Source organism: Antechinus flavipes, chromosome 3 (genome assembly GCF_016432865.1).
Source record: "Antechinus flavipes isolate AdamAnt ecotype Samford, QLD, Australia chromosome 3, AdamAnt_v2, whole genome shotgun sequence".
NCBI lineage: Eukaryota > Metazoa > Chordata > Mammalia > Dasyuromorphia > Dasyuridae > Antechinus > Antechinus flavipes.
The window spans coordinates 51431104-51454176 of NC_067400.1; the positions used below are offsets into that span (position 1 = coordinate 51431104).

The 23073-nt window shown below is 44.3% G+C and overlaps 1 protein-coding gene across 1 annotated transcript in view; it reads right to left on the reverse strand.

Annotated features, from left to right (window-relative positions):
- ATP1B3 (ATPase Na+/K+ transporting subunit beta 3) overlaps positions 1-18814 on the reverse strand; it is a 31006-nt gene extending 12192 nt beyond the window's left edge. The window contains exon 1 of the mRNA XM_051983353.1: positions 18312-18814. Within this exon, the coding sequence (XP_051839313.1) occupies positions 18312-18420 (109 nt within the window). The 5' untranslated portion in view covers positions 18421-18814. The remainder of the gene's footprint in view (positions 1-18311) is intronic.
- Between the last annotated feature and the right edge of the window lie 4259 nt (positions 18815-23073).

Consider the following 23073-nt stretch of genomic DNA (forward strand, 5'->3'; position numbering starts at 1 on the left):
CATTATCAGTGTACAATACTCAAAAAGTCTCAGTCCTTCAGGAAATTTTTTGAGAAGGTAAATAAACTACTAGCTAACCAGTGTTTGGATGAAATCTTAGAGCCCGCCAGGTATTCAGTGAGCATTTACTAAATGCCGGCTACCTATCAGGCGCAGGCTCTGGGAGTACAGATGAGGACACCCGAGCTCACATTCGGGTGAACAAATCTCTTCGTAGAAAGGTCAATACCATTTGTGTATGTGGCGGACAGAAGCGATGGCGAGGGACAGGCCATTAGGCGATCAGGCCGGGGGAGGGCGAGGCCGAGAGGGCGGGGTGAGGACAGCGACACAAGGAAGGCAGGCGAGAGCTCAGGGAGGGGCGGAAAGCCACGAGATGGAGCTCATGGCTGTTCTAATAGCCCCACTTTGAAAACACCTGAACGTCTACTCAAGTCAGACGGAGGGAGAGATGCCCAGGAACTCGGGCCGCTCCTGGTGCCCTTTCTGCTCCCGGACTGCTCCCGGCCCTCCCCCTCCGGGCCCACTGGGCGGGCTCCTGAGCCCAGGAACCTCCAGGTTCCATCACCGCTCAAGCTTCAACACCTGTGTGTGTGTGTGTGTGTGTGTGTGTGTGTGTGTGTGTGTGTGTGTGTGTGTGTGTGTGTGTGGAACGGGGGTCTTCCATCACCTGCCGACCGCTTTACTCCTCCCCAATTACTCAATGCTCAGCTTCCCTCCCCCAACAGCTGAAGTCTTCGCGTCTCTCGCTCAGCATGGAGGCTCCGGGAGCCCCCTTTTCTTTCCTCCTGTAGATCTCACAATCTCCTAGACCCTTCAGTCCCAAATGACAACTCGACCCTTCTCATCTTGACTCGTTTTTCTAACTCTATTCTCTCCCATCAGCCTAATTACCACCTGGGGGGGTGGGGGGGAAGGCCCGGCACCGGCGCACTCAGTTCCAGCCTCCTCCGGGCCACTCAACCTCTATTTGCCTAAATTCCTTCAACTGGAAAATGGGAGGAGGTCAGTCTCTGGTGAGGACCAAATGACCCTCTCTTTGTAAAGCGCGTAGGGCAGGGTCCTTTATACAGGCTTGCCCCTTTACCCCATTAATATCATTTCCACCCCCAGGTCCTGCTCATCCTTGCAAACAACCCAACTTTCCCATCATTCCACCGGCCCCTCTCTTCCCTTTCCCCGCCACATTCCCGCCAAGTGAGGTCCCCCTCTCCTTCCTTCCACGTCAAGCCCCAGGTGCAAGTCATTTAACGCCACTGCCCGCACTCTCCCCCAAATCCCCCCCCCCCCCAGGGAGATCAGGGCAAGGACTAATCACAACTCAGGGTAAGGAGGCGAGGACCTGAGCCTCACCAATCCCATTTGTTGCTACTGCCAAGGCTGGAAGTGACTACTTGATCAGACAGAGCTTATACTAGGATTTTTTCTTTTTTAATTGGAGGATTAGGTTATTCACCTGGCATCTCCCCCCCCCCCCCAATGAAACATTTTTGTAACAGCAGAGAACAGAAAACAGGCCAAAATGAAACAATCAGGACATAGTTACAAAGCAAATTTATTATCTACGAGATCTCTATCTCTGTGTACAATGACTTTATTTCCAGAAATGCTTCTATTATTTCTTTGGTACCAAATTTTAGCAGTTTTGAGAATTCCAAATCAGACCCTGTTTTCTTCCCAAACTTTCCCTATTTCTACCAAGGGACCACCACTGAAGCCTCGGAGTCTTTCAGAAGTCCTTGCTCTTCTTCATCCCACACATCCAACTATTCACCAAGTTTGGCTGATTCTATTTTCACAACAGCCTTGGCCTTTCATCACAGGGGCACAATGCTTGTTCATATCCTCCCCACCAGACCAGCCACCATGAAACACGCCCAAGTCTTAGCAGACATCTCTCGCCTAGGTTCAAAAACATCCAATGGGAAGCAAAGAAGGAGAGCAAGGAATAATTTTATTTATCAGATCTTTGGAGAAGGGAGCAATTTTTGGCCAAAGAGAACTAGAGAACATTATTAAATGCAAAATGGACAACTTTGATTATATTAAAAGAGTTTCTGCACAAACAAAACCAATGCAGACAAAATTAGCACGGGGGTGGGGTTTGGGGGGTGTTATAGCTACAATTTCTGATAAAGGCCTTACATACACACACACACACACACACACACACACACACAAAGAATTAAAGCCATCTACCACTATTAATCAGAGAAATACAAATTTAAAACAACTATGAGATACCATCTCACACCTTTCAGATTAGCTAAAATGACAGGAAAAGATAATGAAATGTTGGAGGAGTTACAGGAAAACTGGAACTCCAATACATTGTTGGTGGAGTTGTGAACTGATCCAACCACTCTGAAGAGCAATTTGCAACTATGCCCCAAAGGCTATCACACTGTGCATACTGTGTTGATCCATCAGTGCCATTTCTGAATCTGTATCCCAAGATAATTATGGAGGAAAAAGGACCCACATGTGCACAAATGTTTGTGGTGGCAAGGAACTGAAAAATGAGTAGATACTCATCAATTGGGGAACGGCTGAATAAGCTGTGGTATATGAAAATAATGGAATATTACTGTTTTATAAAAAAAGCTGATTTTAGAAGTTTGGAAAGATTTACATGAACTGGTGCTGAATGAAACAAGCAGAACTAGGAATACAATGTACACAATAACAAGCAAGAATGTGCGATGAACAATTATAAAAGACTTAGTTCTTAGTATTTCAGTGATCCAAAGCAGTTCCAATAGACTTGGGCAGAAAATGCCATCTGCATCCAGAAAAAGAACTAAGACTGAATATAAATCAACACATACTATGTTCACTTATTTTTCTTTTTTTCCTTTGTTTCTTTTTCTCTCATGATTTTTTCTTTTGTTCTGATTTTTCTCTCCTAACATGATTCATGAAGAAATATGCTTAAAAAATGAATATACATGTATGATCAAAAATTTTTTTTACATATAACTGAGGAAAATAATTATATTAAAAAAAGAACATCCAATGGTTTCCCATCACCTCCATCAAATTTCCTTCACAAAACAACTTTACTTTCCCTTCTGGTGCTTCGGTGGCAGAGTTCTTTCTCTTACTCTCTGTCCTGCAGCCAGATAGGTCATCTTGCATTTTTCCAAGGCTCCATCCTATCTTGTTGTCTCTTCCCACTCTAGTCTATTCTCTCTTGGACTGTCATAGTGATAGTCCTTCCTTAAGTGAAAGTCTGGATCATGTCACTCTCCCCCCACCACTCAAGCAATTCCAGGGACTATCCATCACTTCCAGGATTCAATGTAAAACTATGACTGGCTTTTAAAGCCCTTCCCACTTCATCCACTTCTTACTCCTTTCCTGACACATTCCCTCCACGTTCCCAGCCTCTGCTCTGAAGGTCTGCCCCAGTCCATCTTCTCTTTCTCTCACTGTTCCCCCACCCAGCTACCTTCCTCTTCACCTCCTGGCTTTCTTCAAGTCTCAGCTAAAATCTCAGCTGCAAGATTTCTAGTCCTCATTAATTCTAAGGTCTCTGATATCACCAAGTTAACCTGCAAATACCTTGTTTGCACCTAGTTCTTTGCATGTTTGTCTCTCCCCTATTAGGACTCTTAAGGGCAGGGGCCGAGGTTTTTGCCTTTTTTTGTGACCCCCGGGGCTTATCACAGTGCCTGATATAAGTAGGTGCTTGATAAATGCTCTTTGCCATGTCTACACACCTCTACTATCCCCTGGAAGACATTTCCTCTTCCCTTCCACCTCTTAAAATTCTTAAATTCCTCTCACCAGACTTTCTAGAACCCTTCTCCTGCCGGTGGCACCTTACCTCTAACTTTCCCCTAAAAGGGCACTAAATCACACCAAATGCAGCAAAATGGTAGCAGAGATAATTGTTATAGGAAAATCGGTCAACTCTTGACGAGTTCCATGTCCAAAATAAAAATTGTTATTTTTCCCTTTGTAATATGTGTATTTTAAGTGCAACTCAAAACACAATAAGAAAGCCACAATTGAAAAGCTGGAAAACTTACTTAACCAGACTTTATGCTGAAAATTATCATTTCTATCAACTATCTCTCAGTAGCAGACTAAGCTACCTTCTTTCATATCCTTCCTAAGGCAGGGAAGTGATTCAAAATTCTCCCCCCAAAATTTAACCATTTATTAAAATTACCAAAACTCAGATACAAAACTGAAACCCAAATCTATGCCTGCCGGGAGGGGGTGGGGGAGAGGGGGAAAGAGGGACAGGGAGGGGAGTGTTGTGTAAATGGGGACAAAACCCCAAACAGATCAAGAAAGCACAAGATAAGATTTCTCTCAGGGCTCAGCTGAATGATGTGCTAACAGTCGATAGCATAAGCCAGAGTGAGGGTAACACCTGGAAAGGTTAAGGGGAGTCAGGTTTTGAAGGGCTTTAAGATAACAGGCCCAGAAGGCTATTTCAGTTGACTTTTTTAGGACAACAGATGGGCTAATGGACATTTAATGAAAGGGTCAGATCTAGGCTCAGTAAGTTGTGAAGCATTAACTGCAAGTCACAAATGGGAAGGTGGCTGTTAATCATCAGAGGAGACTTCAGTTATCCCTTCCACATCTCCAATTTTCCCACTAAGGATCAACAAACATCAGAAATAAAACAGGACTTTGGGGGAGTTTTATGGAAGCCTCAGACAATACAGAAAAAAATTTTTGAAACTCAGAAATGCATAAAATACATGTATAGCATTGTGTAATATCAACTTATTTTATCTCTAATACCATAATAGTTCACCATTCTTCTCTGGTACAAAGAGAGGGACAAAAAATGTATAGAGTTTTTCCAGATCAAAGAGACATAGCACTCCAACCCCCGATATGTGGAAGGGATAACTGTAGATAAGTTTGGTTATGGTTGCCAAGCTAGCTAAGTAACAAATGACACCTGAAAAATACTTTATTAATAATCTTAAGTTACTCATAGGATGTTGGAAATCTGACATTGTGAGTTGTCCCCCCACCCCAAGAGTGAAGAGCATGCATGATATATCAATCCATTACTTCAAGGCTACCGTATTAGGTTTTGGAATTCATTTTAATACTTACATTTAAAATTAACATTTAATATTTATAAGCCCCAAACTCTGAAATTTAAAATTCAAATACAATCAAATCAAACTAATTTAGGATCAAATAGCTACATCTGCAAGAGCATGAGCTCAGTCCAACAGTCTTATTTTACAGGGGAGGCAAATTAGGCCCCAAAGTGATGTCTACAGAAGAACCAGGATTTCAGCTTCTGAATGTCTTTTCCTACCTGGCTAAGGGGCTGTCTGATCTTCCTTCCAGAGCCATCATTCTCCACCCAGAGCAAGCCTCGGGTGAACAGGCGAATTCTACATTTCGGACTGATGCGAAGTTGGGTTGGGAATATGGACTTTCCTGTTCTCTTGCTGGGATGGCCTTCCATTATCTCACTTAAATTGTCTTATTATCTAATATTTATGTAAGGTTTTAAAGTAGACTGTGTGCATACATATATGCATGTCAAACACACACAAACACAATCCCATTCCAATCTTACAACAACTTTATAAGACAGGTGCTATCAATCCCTTCTAGATGAGGGAATAACAAATCAAGTAACTTGCCATGAGATCAAAACTAACAACTCTCAGATGTAGGACTCAAAACTGAGATCTTGAATCTCAAATATAGCAGGGTTTTCCCTCCACCAAATTTCTTCCCTTTCCCTGTAAACCATATATTGATTATCAATAAACAAAAACAATGGCAAAGTCAGCAAAGGGGCCAAAAGATTTCTTCAGAGATGGATCCCCTTATGGTGAGCCTCAGGTTCTCCTACAGCCCTATCAAACTCCACATCACTATCAGGTAGAGGAGACCTCCACTACTTTTTTAAAAGACTTAAGGGATTTGGGGAGGAGGAAGAAGTGGGAAGTGGAACTGTAGTCTGAGTGGAAAAGACTTTCTACTTATTTACTTATTTTACTCTCAGAACAAGGTTCTGTAAAAATTCACACAAGTATCCTATACCATAACAAGCTAACATGGAAAGTCATAGGATGAAGAGAAAAGTTAATTTATAATCTATTTCCTTTCTAAATATCATAATATGCTCCTACTAGGTATCTAATAATAATTCTGTGAGATAAACATTTCTTATTTTGATGCTTTATTGCTACTTTAAACTTCTTCATAAAGTTCATGAAACAGTTAAGCAAAAACAACGAAACAAAACCACAACATTCACCATGTTTGACAGCACATCCAATATTCCACTGACCACTCTTTTCCCCTCACACCTTGAATAGTTTCTTCATCAGGTCTCTGGTTTTTAAAATAACTTTAAACAACTGATCACTTTGAAAATGGTGCTCTTGGGATTGTTTTCTTGCCCCTGAATCAAATATCTTCCCAAGTTTTAAACAAGGCCAATGGAAAGATAGAGAAGGAAAGCAAGTATATTCCAGGAGAAGCTAAAATAGTGTTTTTAAGACAGGATTACTAAAGAATATATATGCTTCTCAGCAACAATAGGACATTTACAAAAACTGGCTATGTATCAGGGCATAGAGATTGATTGTCAAAAAAATAAAGCTAAAAGCAGACAAATAAATATAATGCAATAAAAGAAATGACCAGTTCAGGGATCAGAAAGAAAAGATACAAACTACAGAGACACTTAACAAGGGAAATTCTGGATAATGAATAAAGAACAAAATATCAAGACACTATTCTGGGATGTAGCTAAAGCATTCTGAAAAATCACTCCTACAAATATACCTTAACAGAAAGAGTAGATTAATGAACTAAATATGTTTAAGAAAATTAGAAAGCAAATAAGCTTAAAATAACTACAAAGAGAAGACATTTAAAATTTAGGAGAGAAATTAGCTGAGAATCAACTCTGCAATGTGCCAGGTCTTTATCTACAAAGTGGAAAAGACTGTCTTTTCAGATAGCACTAAGGAGTGTGCTTCCTGGCCATTACACTCGTTTCATGCTTGTTTTATCATCACAAGGCACTTTTTTGTCACAAGGCTGTGAGCAAGCATGAAGGACATAAACCAGCAGAGCCAGTGCTCCCTCCTCTTGACTCTATCTGCCCATTGGGAGGTCTGAGGAGAGGATCCCAAAGACCCCTGTCAGCCTGACAATTCCATAAAAACGGTCATTCCAAAACATAAGCTGGCTCCAGCAACGCTGCCAACTTCAAACAACACGTGAACTGTTCTCTAACAAGTAATGGGTCCTTGCGGGTAACAAGGGGCTCACGCCCAGTACCTTACAAAGAATGATGGCTGTGCTCATTATGGGTCTATTTGGTTTTGGAATTCTCTGCAGAACCCCACAAACTTCCAGAGTCTGGCTGTGTTGGCTTGGATGCTGGTCCCAGAAAGTCCCCTTTGCCCAGGCTCCGGCCACTGCCGTGACCCTCAGCCTCTCCCCAAGCTCCACCTGCAGTGTCTGGTTCCACATTCACAGCTTTCCTCCTGTTGGCTGCACGGGCCATGTAACCTAAGGGTCACCTCTAGACCCCAGGGGAGAACTCCCAGACAGAGGGAAGTGACCACAGGATTGTTCAAAGACTGAAGGGAATGAAAGACTCCAGTTTGTCCCTTGGGAAGAGCAGCTCCGGGGTGATGCACCAGAGACAACGGGCACCTTCACCTTGGCCTTTCCGTCCAGGGCACTGCTGGTCCATGGAGGGCAGGGAGAGCTCCAGGTGCCCTTCGAGCAGCCCCACCCCCCGACCTTCCCTTACTGGCCTGCATGGGGGGCAAGGCCAGGACGTATCCCAGGACGAGACAGAGTGCACCAAGAAAGCCTTGGCCCGAGTGCGGGCAGTGGGAAACGGAGCCCTGGAGCCCAGGACGGGTGGCGTGGGCGCCCGGTAAGACCTGACCGGTCCCTCACCGAATGAGAGCCCATGATTCAGAGATAAAGGCCCCAATGGACTGGTCCTGAAAGAAAAGGTGCTTCTGAGGTGACCCAGATGACTGCAGCCAACTGTGGGGGCCAAAAGAACACAGGCCCTAGGAGATCAAGGGACACAATCCCAGCCAGGCCCCAGGCACCCCTCTTGTGGGGAGAAGCAAGACCGTAAGAATCAGAAAGTGTGGCAGTTGGGATTGGAATCCATTGTCTTCAGAGCCCGGAATGGAATACTGAAAACAGCAATCAACAGTTAGGGAATCTACATTTAAACCCGGATTCATTAATCTCTCTGAACCCGGGCTTTCATCTCTAAAACAAAGCCGGACTACATCCTGTGATTCCATGTCATTCGACATGGCCCAATAAATGCTACTTGTCACCAAACACAGTTTAGAAGCAGATTGTTTTGGGGTTTTTTTTAGCATGCAGTTGTAGTGAGTTCTGCTTTCCAAACTGGGATGGGTCCCCTGGACAAGCAGTGGGGATGCTGCTGAGCAGGAAGGGGACGGCCCAAGGAAGGCTAACACATCAGGTGGTATTGGTGAGACCCGCCTGGCAGCCCCTGGGTGTTCCTGGGAAGGAAGGCTCGCTCCTCCCTCATGACTTCATCACTTTTACCCAAAAGAGAATGGAATGAGGGGAGAAGCGCACTTTTAGCCACAGACTGAGCAGGCAGCTTTTGGAGCTGTCCTCAGAATAGGAGTTTGGACTTCTCTTTGCATGTTGGAATTGCTTGAGAACCTGACTGCTAGAGAGAAACAAAACATCTTATCTAATATTATGACTCAATTATCATTATGAATATACTGTAAAACAGAGTGTCACACATGGCTCCCAACAGTCTCAAGTGCAGCCCAAACCAGATTAAAATGTAATTAGAAAGAATTTTAAACCTAGATAAAAATGCAATAAAACACAGATAGCATTAACTCCAAAACTAAATCCATATGCAGCCTGCAAGGAAGCATATGTTTACTTATAAACATATTTTGTTTTAATAATAGAAAATATTGAATGGTTCTAATAATCTTACTATTAAAATCACTCAATTTAAACATGTGTTTGTAATGGTCCCATTTTGAGTCTGACATACTATTGTAAAACACACCTCAAAAGTTGAGATGCTGAAAAGGGATTCAAAAGGCCTCCATAAAAACGAGGGCTTCGTTATTGGCAAGATACACACAACTAGTTGTTCAATGTTTTGAGAAGTGTTCTAATCAGGTGTGACAGGCAACATTTTATACCTATCCCCTTTTCACAAGAACACTTCCTACTGATTTTTTTAAATGGGAAATTCAAAAAGTAGCCTCCTTAGTCTGAGTGGGGAGACACAGGCATTCATTTAGCACTTACTATGTGCCAGGCACTGTGCTTTATAATTATCTCATTTTATCCTCACAACAGGTAAGTACTATTATTAATTCCATTTTACAGATCAGGAAACTGAGGTACACAGGCTCATACAGCTCGTGTTTGAAGTCATATTTGAACTCAGGTCTTCTGGCTCCAAACCCAGCACTTTGTCCACTGTGCCACCTAACAGCCCAAGGAAGCATTAATTTCTGGAACTCAGTATCTCTATTTCTTCTTCGGTCATCAAACAAGTACCTACCATCTGAATGCCACTGAGCCCTTTGGTACAAAGACAAAAGGGCACCAGCCCCTGCCCTCGGAGGGCTTCCTGTCCGGGGGGCACTGGCACACAGCCCGGGGAGGGGCGGGCTGGGGAGGCAACAAATGCCAACCACGAGTCATGAGCCACTGGACCCTAAGGAGTGAGGGGAGAGCTGCAGGGACAGGAAACAAATGGGGGCTGAGGCTGAGGGAGAGGGCGAGGAGGGTTCACCCGGGCAGGTGAGTCGGGAGACTCGGCCGCTGCACCAGGGGAGGAAAGGTGCTAGGATGGCTTCGAGACTGCCAGCCTGGCAGAATGTTTGGAGGACGGGGACCTGGATCTAGGGAAGTAACGAGCTCTAGTTTTGGGGTATGTCAAACCAGGGTGCAGTGGGACACCCCATCCAAGAAGTGCTCGAGGCACTCCCTAGTGAGGGGCTGGCAGCTTGTGATATGTCAGAAACCATCAGGACGGGTCACGGGACTCGAGGGGGCCGACGAGGGACACACGGGGACGTCAGAGGGAAAGATGAAGGCAGGCCGGGAGAGGGACGGGAACCTCACAGGTGACAAATTACTGAGAGAGACCGAGCGGTGAAATGCAGGGAGGCGGCCGGGCGGCAAACACGCAGGAGAGGAGAAACCTGGGAGGTCAGCGGGGAGAAACAACCAGGAGGAGCCAGCTAAGAGGGAGAAGAAGTAGGGGCGGCTTTTCAAGATTCTGAGGCTTAAAAAATGGAAGAAGTCTAGGATAACAGCCAGCATGGAGGGAGGGGACTGGGGCAGGGGGAGAGCCAAGGGCTGGAGAGATGTGGACCATAGCAGTGAACTAGTAAACATGGGAAAAACGATGATTGAGGGAAGAGGGAATAAAAACGGGGGCCAACAGGAGAGGATGGGGTCAGAGGCACATGTCTAAGTTCTGGCCTTGGTGAGGGCCAATCATCGATTCGACTCCCTCTGGCCCGACAGAAATTCCTCACCAAAGCCAGTCTCCCAATGGCCAAATCCAGTATGTTTGTTTTTGGCCCCGTCCCTTGATTTCTGTCCATGACCCTACTGACTATCTCCTGCAGTCTTCTTGATAATGTCCTGGTTTCCAGACAGGGCAATGCCTTCCTACCTGGTTCCTCTTCGCCCACACTGCTCTCTCCCCACTTTCCACGGCTTGAACGACTGCTTCTACACAGAGAGCTCCAGGCCTGAACGCCCATCCCCTCACTACCTCCCAACTGGCTGCTGGACATCACCTCGATTGTCCCGTGGGCGCCTCAAGCTCATCAAGTCCAAAAACAAACACGTTTTCTTTCTCCCCAAACCCTTTTCTCCTACAAGCTTCCTTACTTCTATGAAGAGTACCCCAATGATTCTAATCAACAACAAGGATGATGACGATAAAGACCATGACATCATCTAAGGGAAAAGGGACTAAAGTGAGGGAGGCTGGGCAAGGTCACCTGCCCGGCTTTCTCCTGGGTAGCCAGTGGGATCCAGTGGCCAACATGTACACTAAGATGACGGGAGATGGTCCAATTAAGAGCTAGCATTTATATAGTGCTTTCTTTGGCATTTACAAAACGTTTTAACCCTTATTTTATCCTCACCACCACCCTGGGAGGCAGGTACAATTATCATCCCCATTTTAAATATGAGGGAATTGAGGCAGAGTTAAATGGCTCACCCAGGCTCTCACAGCTTCTGAGAGCCTGAGGTTACATCTGAATTCAGTCAGAAAGACTCCACGTCTAGTGTTCTCACACCAACTCTATGCCTCTAAAGGCTAAATAAACACTTTAATTTTGACTTCTTATCGATTAATTTTTCAGACATAAAATCCAATTGATTCTAAAATGTTTCACAATTCTATTTCAAGCAAAATGTCTGCAAACCAGTCTCCCTCTCTGCTTCTTTCCATTCCAATCCCATGCAATTTCAAACTGCAAGCTTAATTTTGCTAAGAATGAAGAATTCAAACTTTTAACATATTTAAAACCAAATTCATGACCACCATGTTTCTTCCAGTTCTGAATACTGATAATAGTCAATTTTATCTCTGCAATATCTTTTTGACCGCTCTCATCATCATTATTACTCTTGTATCCTCCCCCAAATTCAGACTCTGTCCTGGACTGTTTTAATAGATAACCAATTCTACTCATAGAGCCTCTCATCCGCCCTGAATTCTGCTGTCAGATTAATCTTCTTATTGCTCAATTCTGGGCATATCATCCTACTTCAAAACTTCATAGGGTTCCTCTAGCCTTTCAAACTCCTCAGATGCCATTTAGGAGACCTAACTAAATGTCTTGCATATAATAGGTCCTCAGGGGACAAATTGGAGAAGATGATTAGCACTTTGAATTAAAGTGAAGATCAGGACTGTTTTGAAAAAGATGAAGGCCCACATCCCAAAGTCTTAGGCAGGAAAAAATGAATAACCACAAGCACAAAGATATTTGGCTTCTTCTTTTAATGCAAGAAAGACCTGAGTGCAGCAAAGTGAAAAAAAGAAACTGTGAAAGTGATTTGGAGAGTTTGGGATTTTCAAAGAAAGCCAGAGGCTGAATTTGGGAGAATTTAAGGGAGAGTTAAAGAAAAGCCACTCAAACTAAAGGACCAAGAGATCAATCTGGAAGGGGAAAGGACTGAATAGAAAGGATGGTCTGTAGAAAGCTGGAGGGCAAACTGAGATAAGTGATAAAAAAAAGAAGTAAGAGGTTGGTGAGAGAACAGAAGAGGAGCTGGGTGGAACCTCAAGCTTCAGCTGAGATCAGTGAAAGGAAGCTGGGTGTGGCTGTCAAGTAGGAGGTGATCTGGGATCCCAGGGAAAAGGCTGAGATTTCAGAGAGCAGGAGAACATCCTCTTTGGGTTTGACATCTGCCATGGTCAATACAACCAAGTGACTGTCGTGCTCAAAGTTCATTTCTACCAACTGTACAGATGATCAGGAACAACTTTATGTCCCTAAAAATACATCAGTGTCAGGAAAGAAAATATGAAAATCTCTAAAGTAAGAGAAGGGAGAAGGGACTTCTTAGGGCAAGTTTGAGAATGGGATCCATGGTAGGGAGATGATACACCAGAGACTCAAAAGAAAAATTAGAGGTTCTTCCTGAAGACTGGAGGTGGGGGAGAATATAAAATACAATTCCCTGGAACATTAAGGTGCAGCTATGGCTTGTCCTCCAAAGGTGAAATCCCCATCACAGGAAGTTCCTCATTTCAGAGGTGCTCAGTGACTCTGCTCAGGCTACAGAGGCAGGGCTGTAATCTTCCCAGGGCAGGCACAGAGAGCAGAGAAGCTCCTAAAGCTTGTCAAAAAGGAGACTCTCGCCCTGGGACTGTCCTAAACTCCTGGAGAGCTGTCTTTGCACCCCCACAGCACAGTGCCTCTCACATAATGTTGGCTACTTTCTGAGTGCTCATGAATCAAACTATGTCTCCTTTAATCCAAAGCCCCCTTCCGCCAAGGACTGCTCCCATGCCAGTCATCGTCTGAGAATCTTTCCCCCTTTTCCTGGCTGATCTCCTTGAGAAAGGAGTCCATCAGAATCTTCACTCTCTTAACTCATTGCAGTCTGGCTTCATCATTCAACTAAACAAGGAGTTTCGACCATCTTTTAAGTGCCAAATCTAATGGCCTTTTCTCACTTCTCAAACTGAGACTCTCTCCTGGTTCTCCTTCCTGACAGATCCTTCTCAGGCTCCTCTGCAACACACCTTCAGGCAGGTCATTCCCCACACCGACTCTGGGGCCCTTTCTCTTCCCCCTCTACACTATTTCCCTCAGGAAGTTCATCAACAACTTTGGGTTCAGTGATTATCTCAATGCCGACGATTCTTAAATCTGCTTATTCACTGCTAACCTCCAGTCTCCATCTCCGATTGTCTCTGGAACATCTGCTATCCTCCAAACAGCTTAAACTCAATGTGTCCAAATGAAACTAGTTACTCTTTCCCCTTTGAGCTCCATCCTTCTTCCACTCAATCATTCCGGATCACCACTTAGCTGCCACCCTCAAATCCCTACTCTTCCTTCCCTGCCTCAGCCAATCGGCTGTCAAGACCTGGAGGCCCCCCCATGCAATATACACATTCCCTTCAGAGCCCCCGACTTTGATGAAGGCTATTCTCCCATCAGGTCTGGACTAGCACAGTAGCATGCTTGTTGGGTTGTCTCACGTCTTTCCTCTTACCTTCCATCCTACACTCAGCTGTCAAATTGCTCACTATACCATGGCATCTTTCCATTCAATAAAATCCAGTAGTTCCCTATCACCTCCAGGATCAAAGAAAAAATTCTATCTGGCCCTTCAAAACTCTTTATAACCTGCCTCCCACCTCATGGGCTTGACCCCCACGCCTAAAATTCTCTCCCTTCTCTCTGTCTGCTGGCTTCTTCCAAGTTCCAGCTAAAATCCTACTTCCTACCCCAAAAGAAGCCTGTAGTTCCTTCTCTCCGTGATTATCTCTAATTTGCCCCGTACATATCCTGCTTACACATAGTAGTTTGCAAGTTGTCTCCCTCATCAGATTGTGAGTGCCTCGAAAGAAAGGAAAGGCTGTTTTCCCTTTGTTTTTGCCATTTTCTGTATCACCAGCACAGAGCATACACTTATTAAATGCTTATCAACTTGTTGCTCTAAGACTGGTTTTGGTGATTCTTATATATACAAATGATACCACTGGAACCTAGAAGAGACTGGGAAAGATTATAAAGTCTGAGGCAACATATTGAAGTCCTTCACTAGGGCCTACATGGTGCTTTCCTCACTGCTGCTTACTGGAGGAAAGGGACAAAGAGAAATTCTTATTGGGGACATGACTATCTGGTTAAAGAAACTATCTGAGAATGAGATTTGGACTTCTGAAATACAATTGGAGAATAGGACTATTGAAAATCTAATCAAAGGGGCTTTAAAATGAAAAGGGGAGAGTGGGAGAAGACTGCAACTACACTCATATCTTTTTTTTTCTCTCAAACTAGTTCCCACAGCCGGAGCAGCTATAATGTAGGACAGGCAATCTGAAGTTCAGAGGAGACAGAAACCCCAGAAAGGATCCAGTAGGAAAACTCATGGCCTCATGACCATATGACTGAGTCAATAACCAGAGGTCCAAGTGCAAAGAGGCAAACTTGACTTCATAAATACATATTAATGAGAACTGATGGAAAGAGAACCACAACTGGAATATGACTCTGGATAAATAGACCTGAGACAAAAGAAACACAACAAGATGGGGGAAAAGGAACAAATGGCTATAATAACCAGGATCCAAATTCTATATCCACTATAGCTCATTTTTCCCACAAAACTGGATAGGGGCTCCCCAAGATATCTGTTTTCATGTTTCCAATGTGGGTCAGTTCTCTATCCCCTTGGACATGGACAGCTGAAAAATGAAAGAGATCTTGGGAGATCTCCTGGTTTAACCTTCTTATTCAATGTAAGAGAATCCATAATGAGTCTAAGACTGGTCCCCAACATGTGCTAATCAGTGGCAATGCCCTACTAAGAAACCAGGACTTCTGAAAGACAGGCTCTTCCCACTAGATCACACAGCCCTGTTTGTGCAGTCATGCCTCAGTTTCTACAGATGAGAAAAAGATCTTATGGATGTTAGTAGGCTCCACCAAATGGAATACTGTGTAGATGAAAAAGCCTTTCAGAAAAAAAATTCAGGTATTTTCTGGTTAAAAAAATGTAGCAGTGATTGCGTAGCTTTGTAAGTGTTCATATGTGAAGAAATCCAGAAACTGGGCTTTCTCCTGCTAGGAGGAGTGAGGAGCACTTGGCTGAATGTATAAGGGAAGGAAACAAAGGTACATAGTAAGTACCAGGCACTGTGCTAAAACACTAGCAAAAATAGTATCTATCCTCAAGAAGCTTGGAGTCTAATGGAGAATTAATCTCTAATTGACTTATCTACCACAGATCACTTGGCCAGAAAGAGAAAATAGACAAAACATCTGTGAAACATCACTAGCCCGGCAGGGAAGCATGATTAGAGTAGTGAGCCCTCCTTCTCTGCCAAAAGCAAAAAAAAAAAAAAAAAAAAAAAAAAAAAGCTATTAACTTCTTAACTTGTTTTAACAATTACATCCTTCAAGAAGTGGAAGAACCAGCAAAGGGAAATTCTACTCTAGCTCTGATTCTCACAAATGGGAACGGGTTACTGAGATAGAAATGATGAAAACCTTGAAAAGACCAAAGTTGGGAAGACCAACATGAACTCTAGACTTGGAGAAGAGCAAAATCCTCTGGATGAGTCAGAAAGAAGGATAGGAAGGATCCCATAAATCCCCTGAAAGGGAATTTTAATTCTACAAGTACAGTCAGTCTGGAAGGGATCACAAACACTCATGAATGAAATTCTGAATGTAAAGGTAAGCAATTTTTGAAAAGAAAAGTGGGGAGCCACCATGTGAAGAGCACAACACTGACATACATTGGACTCATTAGCACATTTTAATTGTTAAAAAAAAATGTACAGACAATGGAATAGGCAAAGGAAGATGAATACAAAAGCATGTCGCTGTAAGAATATCACCTGGAGAACTCAAATGAAAAAGGAGATTAGAAAAGCTAAAGAGCAATAAGTAACAAAGATGGCTTAAAAAAAAAAAAAGCTATATTGAGGGAAAATAACAGGATCCGAGAATTAGGGTTACTGCTGGGAGTGATTGAATATTTCTACTATCCTGTCAGTTATCATCCTGACAGGACAGTAGAAACGTTCAATCCTGTCCTGTGCTTCTGTTTCCTCTGCCAAGACCCCAATACTGGAAATGTCAAAACAAAAATGAGTAATGAAGAACTGACACTCTATATACATAAAGGGTATTGTCGACAGTAGTAGCTAAGAAAGGTCAGGGGACTGTGCTCCAGTGGCTAGTTGGCTTTAAGAAGCCGAAACCTCTCTGGGATTACTTGTCCTAATAAATGAGCCTATGGAAAGGTTGCCGAATGTTCTTTTTCTAGTTTAAATATAAGCCAGTCTTTTATTTTCAGAAAGGCTTGTTTCAAGGCAGGCACAAATGGTTATGCTCTAACAGCAGCTCATATTTATATAAGTTGAGATTTAAAACCTGCTTTCTTCTTCATCCCTCCCCCCGCCCCCAAAGTCATGCAGTACAAATATCACTATGTCATTTTTAGGTAAAGAAACTGAGGCTCAGAGACTTATTGATTTGCCCATAACCGCGTGGCTAATAAGTGAAACTAGGACTTTGAACCTAGGTCTTTTGACTACAAATCTCAAGTTCTTTCCACTACATACACTGTGTCTCTTTAAAGATCTACTGTGTACAAGGCCGAATGCTGGTGGGGGTGGGAGTGTTAGCAGAGACAGCCTTTAAGGTAAGACTTGAAATTGGTCTTTCTGACTCAATTAACACTAATTTACTATGTTCAAACATTTCTTAAACTTGATGCAAATGTTCTACCCTCTCAGAAATCAACTTTGCACGTACAAAATACAAAATGGAATAAATCCATAAAGCTCTGTCTTTGAATGAAGAAGATCTGGGCAAAGCCCAGACTGACTACAACTGGCTGGGCCATCTAACCTCAGTTTTTTTCCTTAAGAGTGGGCAGGATTACAAGATTTTTAAGGTCCCTTTTCCCACCGTTAGGGAAGTGGGAAACTGACATTCATTCTCTGACATCTTAAAAGGAGATTTCTCATAAGAATGGCCTTGAATGGAAAAGATTCTTATTTAGGTGTGGGCTCCTCATCCATCGCCCTTTCCACTTGTAACACTCAAAGAAAAAATTTGTTGCCCTCTTACTCGGCTATAAAAACTTGCATCTACAAAGACTGCTTAATGCTTCAAACAGTTACTCCTCAATACTCAATAGAGTGGGGAAAAACCTTGTTTCAACAGATAATTTACCTAATTAGACGTGGAAAAGGTACTTTTTACCCAAGTCTAGGTGCAGGGCAGACGTCTCCGGGCCGGGGGCCCGGGAGTTTCCCTTAAAGGAAAGTTGTCTGTCACCGCGGGGAGGACCTTTCCGAAGTGTGCCTTAAGTGTCCAGCCCCGGCCCGGTCCGGGATACAATGCGCTTCTGTGAGGACTTCACCCCGGCATTCATTCTACCCACGCACTTAAAACACACACACTTCTCCCGGGCCGGGGTGCCCAGGAAGAAGTCACGAGACGCGGACGACAGTGGAAATTTCCTCTCCCCCCTCCCTCGGGGGGGGGGGGGGGAAGAGTCCCGCTTCCCCATCCTGGCGCCGCGGGCACAAAAGGCGCCCCTGCCCTCCCGGGTACGGGAAGGGGGTAAGTCTCCACACCCCGCGGCCCCGGCTCGGCGCCGAGGGCACGTGTGGCCCCTTCCACGGAGGGAAGGGCGCCGTGCCCAGACTAACGGCAGCAGAGCCCGACGGGGACGCTTGGCGGGGCCTAGGAAGCCGGGGCTTGTCCCAGCAGACAGACAGCGGCACATGGGCCCTCCGCCCCGGCCGGGCCCACGCGGCGCCCCCCTCCACGCCGACCCGACCAAATGAATGGGCGCCGCGGCTCGGCCGGCCCCTCCTCCCGCGCCCTCCCCGCTGTCAGCCGCTATTTTTAGCGGGGAATGCAGCGGGTCCGGGGCTGCCGGGCGCGGGGTCCAGTGGGGCGGGAGGAAGAAAGGAAGGAAGGGAGGGAGGGAGGGACGAGGACCAGCGCCGGGCGCACGCCCGCCCGGCTCGGCCACGGCCCCCCGCCCCAACCGCCGCCCCCCGGCCCCTCACTTACCCCAACTCTCCGCCGTCCGTCCCAAGATCTCGCCGCTTCCCGGGTTATAGATGAAGCGCTTCCACTCGCCCAGAGTCTGCTCTAAAGGTTTCTTCTCGTCCTTGGTCATGATGGGCGCGCGTGGGGAGGGGAGAGGTCCGTGTCAGAGCGTGAATGTGAGTGCGAGTGGTTGTGAGTGCGTGGGAGGGTGGTTGCGGGGGAGCGAGGGAAGGGGCGGGGGGGGGGGGCAGAAGAAGGAGGAGGAAGAGAAGGAGGAGGAGAGGAGGAGGAGGAGGGAGTGATGGGGGAGCCGGCGAGGGGGAGCGAGGAGCGTCCGGCAGCGGTCTGCGCAGCGGGAGCCCGCGAGGGAGAGAGGGAGGGAGGGAGCGGGAGGAAACTCACACGCTCACACACCCGGAGAAAGTGAGAGGGAGGGAGGGAGGGAGGACCGAGGCGGCGGCACTTCCTCGCTGCACCGCGCACTCGAGCCGACTGAGCCTGAGCCTGAGCTAGGGCCACCGCTCGGCCAGCCGGGCTCTGACGTCAGCACCCGCGCCAGCCAATCCCAGGCGGAGGCTGGGGCGCGAGCGCCGCCACTGCCGCCGCCGCCGCCTACCGCCCTCGAGACGCATCGTTGCCGGAGGCGGGCTGGCGCTCGCCCCGACTACGGGGGCTGGGGCGCCTCCTCTCGCGCGCACGCCCAGGACAACCCCCTCCTCCCGCCCCTCCCGGCTGAGCTAGCCCCCCATCCTGCGTCGCGATGTCTGCCGGCAGCCCCGGGGAACCCCGATAAACCGTCCGGGATAGGGGAACCGTTCTAACCCGTCGTAGAAGAAGCTTCTGAAAATGCTAGTCTTGCAAAGGTTTTTAATCATAAACTAGAGGTCGGTGTCGTCTCCCCGGGGACTGTTTGCAAGCATACATCTAGGGGTTTCTCAGTGCAGTGAGACCAAAGGATGCGGCTTCGATCCGATGAGGGTGGGGGCGCTTCATCACGGGAGGAACCGAGTCTTCCTCCCTGGAAACCCCCCTCGTGGCAGACGTACCTTGCAGCTCATGCCCGTCCTCCGAGTGCCGGGATGTCAAGGAAACCGACTCCTTTGGAAGCCGAGGAAATCGAGTCTCACAGATGTCAAAGAAAGTGACTCCAAAGAACGTAAGATGCCAAAGAAATCGATTCCGGTGATTCCAAGGAAATTGACTCCCAGTCTACCCTGACCGCTTCAGATGGAGAAGGAAAGAGAAGGTGCCGTCCCCTCTGCCTTTAACTTGATTACTTCCAAGCTCTGCAAACTCTCCAAGCTTCTCTCAATAAAAGTTCCTTTGGGGGCTGTTGCCAGTCTAACCCACCAGGCAAGGGTTAGACACACGCTGCCCGATGCGAGACGCTATCCACCTGTTTGTGTTGGGCAAATCACTTCTCCCCTTTCGGGCCCCAACTTCCCCATCTGTAAAACGGAGTTAAAACCAGCTGCTTCCGTGGACACTCTAGGTCTCCATCTGTGACTCCATTGATCCTTTTGTGTGTGTTTGGGCTTCAGGTTCCTCAAGTGCAAACTGAGGGATTTGCTCCAGGGGGCAAATCGGGGCTGCTTTCATTCTCATGGCTGTGATAGAATTTATTTCAAACGCAGTGAGGGTTAGGACTCGAAAAGATGCTCCAACACTATTCACTCTGTAAAATGATTGTTTTAAAGTTAATGAGAAAAGGCCCAGAGTGAAACAGGTTGAATTTATTTTCAATAAAATAAACTTCATGTGATATTGTTATCATCTACTTCCAACCAGCTAAAACATTCTAACTTGTTTCTCAGACCCTCAAGTTCATCTGACAGAAAACAAACCCTCCAGATAAAATGTTATTGCTTATTAATTTAAGTTATTAATAATATTAATTAATGACATTAAGTTATTGCTTAAATAGTGCCACAAAATCTTCAGTTTCATAAAACATTTCTTATGCTTCCTGGGCTCAAAAAAAGGGGGGGGTGCAGGTGATTGGACTGCGTAAGATTGTCTTCCTACCGCAAGGTGGGGCTGGAGAATAGGAATGTCTTCATAGCCAGAAGCCTGTTGAGTTATGAATTTGGGGAAAAAATGGAGAACTAGCTGTATAACGTTGTCATGTAAAAAAAAAAAAGTACAATTTTCAGTAAAGTTCACACACATGCATACTTTGTGAGTTAACATGAGTTAACATTCCAGAACCCTGGAGTATTTGAAATTATTGAGCACTGGAAAATTGCTTTTGTGCGTCAACTATTAAATTACAATCCAACTTGAAAAGTTAAGACGTTAACCTGTAATTGCTGGAGCAAAATGAATGGAAAGGGATACTTTGGAATGAGACCAGTTTTTTCACTTTGCCCTAAACTTAACAACATAGCAAAGAAATTTCACATCACCTTTCCTGAATTAAGCTTAACAACAAAAGTAAAGAAATTTCATATTAATTTTCTTGAATTTGAACTAGGGAAAGATGAGCAAATGATTAAATGAAATTTTTGCATACAAGAAAGGGAGTAATTAAATAGTTGTTGATGGTGATTAGTATAACCGATTTTCTCATGAGTTTGGGTTTGGGGTTTGGGAGGGATTTTTGGTGCCAGTTTGCAGTGTCATAAAACCAACACAGCCAGAACACTGAGAGATTTGCAAAAACATTTTGTAAAACTTGGCTTGCAGTCAGGATTAGACATAACTTAGCCCTGGGCAAACACAAACTCTGATGCAGTCTTATTAGCAATGCTTACAAAACAGTGTTATTAGAGTTTAAATAAAAGCAAAACACTATTGAAGAAGATGGTCACAGACCAAAGAGTTTATCATCGTGATTTTATTTTTAAAAAAATCTAATTGCTCATGGGGAAAATAGCTAAAGAGCTGAGTTGAAAAAGGGGAGACAGAAATCAAGCAGCTTGCTGTTACCCATTCTAGAAACAGACAGCTGGGTGGTACAAGGCTCACTCAAGAAGATCTGAGTTCAAATATGAACTCAACTTGTGTGAATTTGGCAAGTCACCCTTTCTCAACTACAAAATAGTGATAATAACAGCACCCACTTCCCAAGGTTGTGAGATTCTAATAAGATAATATTTGTGAAGCACTTAGGACAGTACCTGGCACATAGTAGGTGACATATATAAATATATATTTAAAGTTAGAAATGCTAGTTATTATTATGACTATTACTACTACTACTATACATGTTCAAGGTGTAATATGCTATGTTAGGTATTAAGGAATAAACAAAGGAAAATGAGACCCCAGTCCTTGGCTCTAAGGATTTCATAGTCTAATATACCTATGGATCTAGTCATATACAGGCTAGCTCCTCCTTTAGAATCTTAAGTTACTTGAAGACAAGAAAAATTTTTGGCTTTCTTTATATCTCCAACGCCTGGCACATGAGATTGATTAATTTTTTGCTCCACTTGACAAATACCAAATACCCCAGAAAGATGAGAAAATACCATAAACCAGACCCATTTGACTATGTTAAATTACCTCAGCAATTGATGAAAACGAAAGACTGAAACAAGAAACCTAATCTTTTCATATGACTTTCAGACATGTGCTTTGGTGCTATCCAAATAACTTAATTTAAAGTAAAAATCAATTTAAAAACCCATAGTTTCTAAAACCTGTACCCTAGCATACTATATGTTATATAGCTTTATAGCCTGGTATTCATGAACGCATTTTTCAGATAATAGGCGACCCTTAATATCCAGCTTTGACTACAGGAGAAAGTATATATATACAATGTCTTTGGGGACATTAAGTCTAATAAGATAATAAAATTATATTTAATCAAAGCTGTTGCTCCCTAATGGCTCATTACAGTATTCAAAACTCCCTTCAGAAAACAGGCTACTTAGCCACCTGAATGAGACATGCCAAAGTATCTTCCAGAAAGACAATAGTGTTCTGAGTTAGTCTGACAAAACCGAATGAAAAAGAAAAAAGAAATGTAAACACCATCCATTCTTTAATAGTCTGATAATAAATATGATCCCTGCCCTCAAAGTATATATAAGCCTAATGTAGTTTGAGCTTTACTAGCTTTATTTTTTTTTTATATATTTCTTTTGGAATCATTTATACAAAGCAAAATTGTTTGGATTTTCAAAAATGGAAGGAGTAGTTTTATACATATTATAACACCATACATGTCCAGTAATTTTAAACTTTGAATATTCCAAGCATGGTAGCTCTTGGCTAGATCAGAGTCCTGCTTTCTATTACTTGCATTTCTTCAGAAATAGCCTTTGAACATTAACAACATAGCTAAAAACATCACCTGCAATTGGGTGGGGATTTGATAGTATCTAAGGATGTGGATAGTAAGAATATAATGCCATTACCGCCATATGAAAGTACAGCTTATTTTCTTTCCAAGTATCATTAATTATCAAGAAGCATAGTCAATAGCTCAGCATTTCTTAGTTTCAAAGCAGCTCAACACACAGTAAGTCGGTACTATGTACCAAGCATTATTGTGGTGCTGGACATTCTCTCCCCATAAGAACATTATTCTGTTAGGGAGACATAATCTTTATTTATAAACCTAACATATGGAGAATACAGTTCCTGATATTGGGGAAGATACAACGATTTGTGAGACATAACATCTGCCCTCTTGGAGTTTACATTTTAATTCAGGAAGTAAGGTAAAAATAGGTTTTAGAAACACATACATTAAGGAGTATGGGAGAGGATGAGAAGCCAGAAGCTTCCCTGTTTCATTTCACTAAACTTGTTCTTCCCCTCTTGCACTGGG